This window comes from Brachycentrus maculatus, unplaced genomic scaffold, assembly GCF_059751285.1.
Source record: "Brachycentrus maculatus isolate JH-2025_06_01 unplaced genomic scaffold, ASM5975128v1 h1tg000092l, whole genome shotgun sequence".
In the NCBI taxonomy this organism is placed as follows: domain Eukaryota; kingdom Metazoa; phylum Arthropoda; class Insecta; order Trichoptera; family Brachycentridae; genus Brachycentrus; species Brachycentrus maculatus.
The window spans coordinates 531052-543007 of NW_028280846.1; the positions used below are offsets into that span (position 1 = coordinate 531052).

Below are 11956 nucleotides of genomic sequence, written 5' to 3' on the forward strand. Positions count from 1 at the left end.
TTATCTATCTGTATTTGTCGTTATAAAACTTTAAATATATAAAATAAAACCCTTATCCGCACCCCAATGGTGCATAGGGCAGTGCGTCATATAAACGCAGTGTTATCTTGATCGTTTATACATGAAGGAAAGGTGATCAGCCCTCCGCTTCAGGTACCAGTCCAGGGTAATATTGAATAAATATGACAGTGAAAAAATCACTTTTATTTATTTTACCCCCCTTGGGAATCAAACCTGGGACCTCCAGAACGGTAGCCAAGCGTGCTGACCATTACACTACGGAGGCAGACATATAAAACTTTACTTAAACTTAATTTAAGTACCCGATAAAAACTGCATGAATCGCAGTTTATCGGGACTATGAACTCCCGAAGTAAATGATGACATTTTTGTGTGATTTTTTTTTTATAAAACTGTTAAAGAGGAAATAGAATTCTGGGTGAACATTTATTCGAAACAATAGTCTAATAGTTTCCAAAGTAAAATGAAGAAATGGAATCATAGTGGGGTAATAAAACGATTTGAAAATAAATGAAATTGACAACAGGGCAAAAAAAAATACTAGCACAAAATAATCTACTGCTTACACATAACATTGGTAATTATACATATAACTGGGTATTTTAAAATTTATTTCATTTTACAATTAAAATGTAGCTTTGTTTTAAAATCACCACAAATATTTTATTTTAACTTAATTATAATGTCTACCGGTTTCGAAGCTAACCGCTTCTTTATCAAGACTGATTAATATTATATTATTTTTCAGTCTTGATAAAAAAAAAAACGTTTAGCTTGGAAACCGGTAGACATTATAATTAAGTTATAATAAAATATTTATAGTGATTTTAAAACAAAGTTACATTTTAAATATAAAATGTAAAATCACAATGTTAGTGCTTCAAATATAAATTATATTACTTCATTTTATTTGTAAAAACACACGAGTCAAGTTAAAACTTAATTTCAATCGTTTTCCCAAATGCACCCTACGCCACTTGTATTGCCATGTTTTTGATCTAGCCCTGTGTATGCAGTGGTGCGTTGACAATAGCTGGATTTCCTATATGTAACTATATATATAATATGGTGATGGTACCCGTGATTTATCAGTTCGTTACACAACTGTTAGCCATCAGCATCTTCCAACACTAACCTGTGCCAAAGGAAACCTATCAAGATGAATAAACTAACACTCCTCTTCGTCTGTGCGACCCTCGTCATTCAGTCTGCGGTGAGAATATCTCGAATATTTATAATCATAACTTAATTAATCAAATGGCAAAGTGTAAAGAAAAAGTCTCGTAAAGATAGTTAGTTGTTCCGTGTTTTCCTTTTTATATTTTATTACAGCTTACCCCGAATTTTGGATATATTTTTAATATTTTATCCGTATCCGTGTAGCTTGTTTACCCTTATTACCCTTTTTTTAAATCCATAAAACGTTCTTTCATATATAAGTAAAACCAAGTAAATATAATATGATATTATTTTTTGACATCTCATCAAAGATAAAGAAGAATATGGAAGTCTGGGCATTTACGGGGCTGACGACCGTCATAGGCTGGTTTAAATGATCACTTCACACACGTGTAACATTCCTCAACTAATCCAGATTTGTGAACAAGTATTTGGACACACTCAAAATATTGTAAATTTAATATGTGCTACCAAGACACAGTATTAGTAGGCATTATGTTTTTTTGACGTTACATGTTTAACATTATCTTAATATTTTTATTAATTTACATTTTTTTTAAATGTTTTTCATCAATTTACAATCGTGATGTGAATCCTTCAATGCGAGAATAAAAAATAAAAGAAACAATAAGAATTACAACGTACTTTGTTCCAATTATTTTTTTCAGTATATCTACAACTTTTGAACTTACATAAAGATGTATGTGTGTGTTCATAGGAAAATGAATGTAAAATTCTCATCAGAATCTTACAAGTACTTTAATATTGCAACGATAACGTAATATTCTATTTAAAATAACAATTTTTTTATTATTATAGTTTGCGTATAATTTATAATTCACGTAATTATGTTGTCTTTCAAGGTTCAATTGATAAACACGTGTTGGGTGTACTTCTAGCAGAAAATGAGATAGATTACTGTTATAATGATAATTTAGTTTTGGATAATTTATATGGCGCCATTTTCATAAAATACTACCTCAAAGGCGCAGGAATAGAAATTACATTTTACATAATACCTCTGTCCAAATTTAATACACAGTAAGGGACATTTTTTGTAGTAGTTTTTTTTTGCATTTATGGACTAAGTAGACTCTACTTAGTCCAAAAATGCAAAAAAAACCTACTACAAAAAAAATGTCCCTTACTGTGTTTTAAATTTGGACAGCCGAATAGTGAGCGTACAAAAGGGAGTATAACGTTAGGTGCGCCTGTACCTTTCAACTTTTTCATCCAATATACATAATTTAAGTAGAGTAACCAAGCCAATAGACAGATCCTAAACACCCCCCTAAGAAATCGGCAAGTGCAATCACCACGGCTTCATGCAATTCACGATAACACTTCGTCGATACGATGCAGTGCCCTATGCACCAATGATGCGCAGAACGGTCCAAAGAAGAAGAATATTTGTTTTTTTTTTAATATAACCACTATATAAATTTGAAGCGATTTCGAACCAAGTCTTAATAGATTTCAGGATGCAGTTTTTACTGAATTAAATTATGATTTTAAGTTTTATTGAGTTGAATTTTAAATGTCCACCATCATCTCATTCACCATTATCTATTTGGTATCAAGTTCATATAATAATCAAACTAAAAAATTATAATAATACGGTATTGCATGATTTTTTTAATAAGACTACAATGTAATTGCAATGCCATTGACGATCAGACGTCAACAAATTAATATGTAAACATTCGACGGTCACATAGAATTAGATCTACAAAAAAGGCAACTGGAAATTTGAACACAATCCCAATGACTTTATTATCGTGGCCATATAGATGAATCACAATCAATCACAATGCTACTGGCCTTCGGAAATCCCTGCTCATTTACTTACTACAATACGACAATACTGGTTACAAAGGCAGAAAAGCACATAATGTGTTCCTCTCCCAAATACAATAGTATTTGGGAGAGGAACGTTAATGGGTTAACATTGTAGTAAAATGTTAAAACCTTAATATGTATACTAGCATCGATGATAACAGTATAGCGATGCGCTTTACTTGTTATTATAGTGCTGGCGTCGAGTTTTCGACTTTGTAATCCTACTTCAAAATCGCAGAGGACGAATTTACGAATTTTCAGTGCTTTTATAGATTGACCTCAGAGGTTGTGTCATAACATTCGCGATTATTGCTTTTTATTTTATTAATTGCATTGTCAAATTAACTAATATAAACATTACATAACAAAACAAACTTTATGTAAAATTGACGTTGCATCCCTTACAATGCTGGAAAATTTTCCAGGGAGTAATCTTAGGTAGTGTGTTGTGTGCAGTAATAAGGATGGAAAGGGAAAATCACGAACAGGTCTCATTTATCAGACAAGATATAGAAAATAGCAGTTTTATTCTCGCAACTATCATAAGCGGACTATAAAATAGCAGGACGAAGGTGAATTTGAAATGAAAAAAAGCGTTAGGTTTAAAATCATCGTTAGACGTGTTTTAAAAATTGGCCTGTATACCTACAAGTATACTCTTACAGCACTGAACCACGCTGTACTGCAATATTATGATTTACTTTTTCATAAATAATATACCCATTTTAATAATCCTAATCTAACGCCAATGTTCGACTAAATAAATCGGATGTACACATCAATGGAGATAATTCTTGGAATAACGTAAATTGAATACAGCAATAGTGTGTTTTTCCGTAATTAAATTTGGATTACAACTTTTATTGTTTATTATAACCATGGGTTGACATAATTATTCACTTACGAGTATTGTTGTTTTAGTTTTAATGACTATTATAATATTACTTAATTAGTTTTGTTTTATCCAGATATATGAGAAAAATGTTCAATGATATTAATTTTGTAATTTTTGCACTAACTGCGCACAGCAGTGTATTTTTCAAATGCAGACTTCATTGATATTTAAATAAAATATCAAAGGTTTTAAGATACACATTAAATTTAATAAATACATACATGAAACACGAAATCGAAGATGTCAATCAATTGAAGCCCAAGCAATCGAAAATGTACCGAAAAATTTAATTGATCAAATGGGGCACTGGCACTGTGACGCTTGCTATCATTTAAATGATATATGCATTTTATATTCAAATGAAAACATTAAATCTTTCTAGTAAAATTATGCTTTAAAAAACGTCTAAAGTTTTTTTTTAAGTTCATTCATATTCCAAATGTCAGATAGATTTACATATGTTTAACGGGCTAGATTCCAATATTTTTAACGATCCTCATTTTTATGCTCTAATTATTAAATTATGAATATTCAGGCTACTACGAAAAAACAAAGGAAATAAATTTCCCGTGGCGAAGCCTTCAGATATCGTATCGAGCGATTCAAATCCACATAAAGTAGGTACGTCAGGTCAATAAAATACAAGGTCCGTTTGGTATTGCGTTAAAATTTCTACCCTTTATAATGGGATGATTTAAATATTAAAATACTCATACTTAATCAATTAATTATAGGAAAAAACTTATTTTTATTAAATTTTGGTTGTTCGTCTCAAGAATAAAATAGACTAGCCCATTGCGGTTATTAAAATAATCACTCCTAATATAATATATCATGACCTAATATAACCTCACATAACCCTAACCTAACGTAACAATTTCTGCGTTTTCTTTGGTTTTAGGTGGGATTCATTGACAAGGAGAAGATGATGCAAATTGGTAAGACTTGCAAAGAGGAGGCTGGCGCTTCTGACGACGATGTCAAACTTCTCATGAACAAAGAAAACCTAACAACACCCGAAGCCAAGTGCATGATTGCTTGTATCTTCAAAACCGTCGGAGTGGTGAGACTCTATTATAAATATATACGTATAAAAGAGACTTAATCCTTACTGGTCCAATGTAGAATCTCATTCGACATCGATTTTTTACTCTTAGGTCCCATGTCGGATGTTATTCGATATTATTTTCATCATTAGTATTATTTTTTTTAATTCTAAGCTTACATTTTTTACACTCGTATCTATTACAACAGTATGTGTAGCAGAGGACATAATTTTTTTTTCTAATTGGAATATTACTCTCTACCTAGATTTTTTATTTTAATTTTGGGGGAACGGAAAGGGTTAATCAGGTTTGATCAGAAATTTAAATAGATCAACACCATTACATCATTCAATTTCTATTATTCAAATATATCATCATCCTTCTTACGACAAATTGCCAAAAAAACACAATATTGAAACCTGTTTTATTTTTGACATCTCGACATAGATGAAGAAGAATATGGAAGATTTGGATATTTACATGGCTTATGACCTATCATCGACTGGTTAAGTGATCAATTTACACACGTGCAACATTCACCACTCTACCCATGATTGACAACCAAACTATTTTTTTTTCAAAAAACTCTTATACACATCATTAATCTTATAACGCTTCCCTTCTGAGTTCACTACAGTCATTTATGGTCGTTTTGAGAAAGCTTTTATTTAACAGAGACGGATGATTTGGATGTATGCAAGATCCGAACCTCAGATTATTTTACATCAGTATTTACGTCATGAAAAAATGAAAAATATGCATATGAGTACCTATACGATTTTTCAATATTTATTTATTAATTAATGTACTCAATGTACTGGGTGGGCTTACTGCTAAGAATCGATATCTTCCAACCGACCAAAATACCTAAGCCTATGTCATTTTTTCAGTTGGACAGTGAGGGAAACTTCGATGAAGTCAAGAACATGAAACTTGCCGAAGAAAAGTTTGCGGACAAACCCGATAAAATTGAAAAGACAAAAATATATATAAATGCTTGCAAAGACAGAAGTAAGTACGCATCTGCGTTAAATTTCTACTTAATAAAAATATATTAAGGGGGAACTCGCAATCTTCAAATTAGAAACGCGGAAGGCTGAGCTAGAAGTCGGGCGTATTTTCGCGGACATTTTTTTAAAGAATATATATCGAATGTGACTTATTAATAACTTTTAAAACTAATAACTTAATAATATTATTGAAAAAATGTATTTAATAACAATTATAATATTTTTTTAATGTATTTTTAACTCCTCACCTTCCAATAAAACTATTTTTTCAAAATTATTTATCTATTTCCGAAAAACTTGTTTTTTTAATACAAAAACGGTATTTTAAACACAAAAATCAATAACGTCAAATGTTACCTGGGTTTTAAGAAAATTAAGTTGCGATTTGTCGTTTATTAATAAGTACCTACATATAATATATATTTATTTTTTTGTCAAAAGATTGGTACATACAGCAGTGTACACTTACACAAACTATTACAAGTGCAGATATGCAACCCTAATTGCCCAAACCAGTGCAACTATTCTGCTTTTTCTATTTCCTTTTCAATATACTAATGGTGAACTATATTCACGAACTATGAGCGCAGGGCTGATCACCCTGTCTTTGTGTAAATGTAAATGATCATTTAATCACGATTGAATAGTGCATAGGACATCGTATCGATTCAAAGCGGTGTCTTTTTTGCCCAATTTTGCCCAATTTTGTGCTATGTATTTTTTTACGTGTTTTAATATAAATTGCTCAGTTGTTTTTATGGCTTTGCTTTTTTGCAGTTAACGCAGTGAAAGATGACGTAAAAGGTTGTGAAAGGGCCGCTGAAGTCCATGGATGTGCCATGGAAAAGGCCAAAGAGGTAATAAATCCAAATTCTTCTTCTTCTTCGTGTGCCTTGTCAGGTCCCCTCCCCCCCAATGTTGGCGATCACTCCTCTACTGCTCTTATCCCAGTCCAGTGGCGGATGTTCTGAAGCCGCGATGTCTGTCTGCTAGCTCGTCCTATCTTTTCCATCATGATGATTTGAAGAATGTAGTATTTCTCTGCACGAAATACGTGACCCGGATATGAAATCTTCCGAACCTTGACAGTCGACAAGACTTCTCTGTGTGATCTAGCTCTTTCGAGAACTTCAGTACGACACAAATTAATTAATCAAAATGTGTACCTATAGTAGAAGCGGTAAAGGTAGGATTGCTTATAATAAAGGATGCATTCATATTTGCTAGGATTTAACGTAATTTTTGCGCTCATGAATATGAGCTGACTTCTTTTTTTTTAATCGCTTTTCTCCCTTCTGAGTGTTCTCACCAGTGCCGATTTATTTTTTATTTACACTTTTTACATTTGAATTCAAAATATGAGTATGTCTGTTAGTGGGATTAGTTTTATTAGTAATTTATTGATTTGACGTTTAATTTGTAGAACTCCATTTTAAAGTATTTGAAAAACTTTATCATGCCAAGTTTTCCTTACCGGGTAAAAATGGTGTGTAAAGTAATTTCAAATGACTTTAATAATATCAACTAATTAATACGATTTTATTAATAGGTATTTTAAAGTTGTTAGTACCAATTGAAGAATTTTCTTTCCTTGGCACAATACAAGTTTTTTTGTTTTTTTTTTACTTCTTATTACGTGCAATAATTTTCTTTTGTAAGTAACTTCCTTCTTGTGTATAAATATATACTTATCAAAAATCTGATTTTTTTCTTCATTACAGCTGGGATATGAAAATGATGATTAGAAAATGAAGAGAAGGAAGAAGATACACATCCTTAAAATATTTCATATACAACCTTCAACAAAATAGAAGAAATATTTAGATTAAATTTTTTATTGTTTTTTTTTCTCTTTTAATAATGATTTACCCTGCTTCGAAGGTTGTAACTCAATTATTATTTATGCTGTAATTAATTTCAATAAAAATAAATTGTTCATACAAATAACGATATTTTCTTTACATAAATAACTGCCAATTTATATGTATATACATATATATATATATATATATATATATATATATATATATATATATATATACAAATATAAATATATATATATATATATATATATATATATATATATATATATATATATATATATATATATATATATATATATATATATATAAACCCTTACCGCACCCCAATGGTGCATAAACGCAGTGTTATCTCGTTCGTTTACACAAAAAGGAAAGGTATTCAGCCCTCCACTTCAGGTACCAGTCCAGTGTAATATTGAATAAATAATACTGTGAAAATTCACTTATATTTATTAAACCCCCCTGGGAATCGAACCCAGGACCTCCAGAACGGTAGCCGAGCATGCTGACCATTACACTACGGAGGCGGACGTGTATATATATATATATATATATATATATATATATATATATATATATATATATACATACGCACACACACACTCACACTTTATTTAAAATACAAATAAAGGAGTGCTATTATTATTATTTTTTAACTAAACACTTGTACAATACCAATTAATGAGTTTTATTTCATGACTAGTTTCGAAAACTCCTGTAAGTTTTCAAAACTAGTCGTGTGTAATGAAATAAAACTCATTAAGTGGTATTATACAAGTGACTTTTTAAAAATAATTAACATGTCATTCCACAAAATTATGCTGAATCAATAAATAATATAAGGGAGTGTTAAGTGAAGATATTATACTTATGTAATTAAGTTGCTCGTTATGTACGATATATTTATACAAGTTTCCAAAATGAAAGTAATATAGATGTTTAACCATGGGAAGTAAATAATGTATAAATATTTCTTAAACCAGCCAATGACTGATCGAAAGCCTTGTAAATACCCACTTCCCTTCTCAAAAAAATTGTCCGTCTCCAAAGCCGTTTTAATAAAATTTATCAATTGATAAAAGTAATCGATTAAAAACCGTTCGTGTAAAAATATATTTTACAATATATCGTACATACCTCAAATATTGTTTAGTCATTGTATAGTTTTGTATTATAATAAAATAACCAATAAATCTTCAACAAAATATTAGTTCTACTTTTAACTTTTATAAACAATTATATTGATTGACAAAATTTTGAGTGTGTCCAAATCCTCCTACACAAATCTACATTTGTCAGAGTTATTTTTTTACATTTTGACATCTCAACAAAGACGAAGAAGATGGATGTCTGGCTATTTACAGGGCTTACGACCCTGTCATAGGTTGTTTAAGTGAGCCGGATACAAGTGTGCCGCGATCAAATTCATTGTGAAATAATTATATGACATTTTACAATTTTTCAATATGTATTTAAAACACGATGACAAATTATTTTCCATAATATTGTCTGTTTTTCAAAATGTAGGATATAATAATTCCCTCACTCTCAACCCTTATCCGCACCCCAATGGTGCATAGGGCATTGCATCATATAAACGCAGTGTTATTTTGATGGTTAACACATGAAGGAAAGGTGATTAGCCCTCCGCTTCGAGTACAAGGCCTGGGTAGTATTGAATAAATATTGGACAGAAAAAATCATTTATATTTATTCAACCCCCCCCCTGGAAATCGAACCCGGGACTTCCAGAACATTAGCTGAGCGTGCTGACCATTACACTACGGAGACGGGTATTAATTACTACCATTAAATATTTTTTTAATGGTCCATATACTTTAGCTTTTGATGTGCCGCGGAATACTAGGAAAAATTTTAGTGTGTCGTAGGTGAGAAAAAGTTGCAGAGCACTGGTTTAAGTTATAAGAAGGGACAAGGTAGAAAGTGATTTAATTAAAGTCCAGGTGTAATTATTTTATTCTAAAACCTTTATACTGTAAATTATTACTGTATCTTTTGGTAATGTATATAATCTAATAATTAAAAACAAATAAATAACAATAAAATAAAATAAATAAAAAAAATTGTATTAACATGTTAGTATTTCGGCTCAACACAGGACATGCCTAAAGAGCCGTAATACATATCGCTCACTCCTTTCAAGAACGTCATAAATCAAAAAACTTGATTTTTCAGGAGAACGTTTTTAAACTTTAAAAATATAATACAACGTATGAAAAATAAATATCAAGCCACTTATTGAACTTTTAACTGTGCAACAGATCTTTTAAGGTAAAACCTGAAGATTTTTTTCTCCATTTGAAAAATATTTAGTTTATTTAAAAAAAGAACTAAACAATACATTTTCTTAAAAATGCAAAAACGACACTTTCTGCCCTGTAGCGGGTAAATATTAAGTTTAAAATACGCCTCTTTTGCTGGAATATAGTAGATTTTCTGTGCATTCCGAAAACATGCACAACTGAAAATTGACGATTTTTGATTTATGACGTTCTTGAAAGGAGTGAGCGATATAGTAAATGTATCTATGAAATAAATATGTATCTATGTATCTATGAAATGAAATAAATAAATAAATAAACAAATAAGAGAAGTTAGTAAAAGAGCAAACAAAAATATGGACCAAAGGCAAAATAAAGGAATGGGTAAATGATCAAGAGTTGACAGGCGCTGTGGCGTAGTTGGGTGGACACTCGACTGCGAAACTGGCGTGCAAAGGTGCAAAATAAATTCAAGAAAGATTTATTTTCAATCGGTCTGGGTGTTTGTGATGTATTTTTCACATTTACCTTCCCTTTACTTACTATCCTACCTGCAGACAAGCCTCTAATAGAGGCTTAGCGGGTTATTCCTTTTTAAAATTATAAAAAAAAATTAAACTATTAAATTTATAAAAAAAAAAAATTAAACTATTTGGCAGTCACCCAGTGAAAAGATGTTTCTGCCAGTGTCAAGTACTATTTTTATTTACAAACAAAAGATCTCCTTCTCTGTTGTCAGCGGACACTGAAATAACAATATTGTAAAAATAGATTTTATTTTTTTCTTTCTTTTTTGCGTGTATATACACAAAATAGATAAAAATAATTTTTATTTTAAAACCCGTTATAATCTGGACTATTGTCCGGATAAATGCTTGATCAGGCACAATATCAATTCTAGGAATCACTAAGTCGTATGATTTCTAGGAATTTAAAGATTAAGAAATACATTGAAAGGTGTGTTAATGCTGGTTCTATATAACGGCGATGGCATTTTAATTGCTGATATTGGTTGATTTGACGCAAACATTTCTTTTCTTGGTAATCTGACTTGATAATCTAATATTATAGTTAATCACCTTAAGGGCATCAGGACTTGAAATGAATGATCTGATAATTTTAAAAAAATCATCCAACAAAAACAAAAAATTGGTTTATTCATCATAAATATCATAGTAGCTTAGTTAAATTTCACTTTGTATTTTTACTTCTGATTTTTTTTATTTTTATTTCATTACTTTTAATTGTTATTACTCTTATTTACGATTGAGTTTCTATTCAATTATCTATATATATATATATATATATATATATATATATATATATATATATATATATATATATATAAATATATATATATATATATATATATATATATATATATATATATATATATATATATATATATATATATATATATATATATATATATATATATATATATATATATATATATATATATATATATATATATATATATATATATATATATATATATATATATATATATATATATATATATATATAAATATATATATTTATATATATATATATATATATATATATATATATATATATATATATATATATATATATATATATATATATATATATATATATATATATGTATATATATAATTATATATATATATATATGTATATATATATTATATATATATATATATATATATATATATATATATATATATATATATATATATATATATATATATATATATATGTATATATATATATATATATATATATATATATATATACATATATATATATATATATATATATATATATATACAATATATATATATATATATATATATATATATATATATATATATAAATA

General features: G+C 29.0%; 1 protein-coding gene across 1 annotated transcript; it reads left to right on the top strand.

Annotated features, from left to right (window-relative positions):
* The first annotated feature begins 1084 nt into the window (after positions 1-1084).
* LOC148310499 (general odorant-binding protein 28a-like) lies at positions 1085-7934 on the top strand. The gene is made up of 5 exons (XM_088258311.1): positions 1085-1234; positions 4836-4997; positions 5871-5991; positions 6768-6847; positions 7712-7934. Exons 1-5 carry the CDS (start codon positions 1181-1183, stop codon positions 7733-7735), a joined length of 441 nt encoding a protein of 146 aa, XP_088114437.1. The 5' UTR covers positions 1085-1180; the 3' UTR covers positions 7736-7934.
* The last annotated feature ends 4022 nt before the right edge of the window (positions 7935-11956 follow it).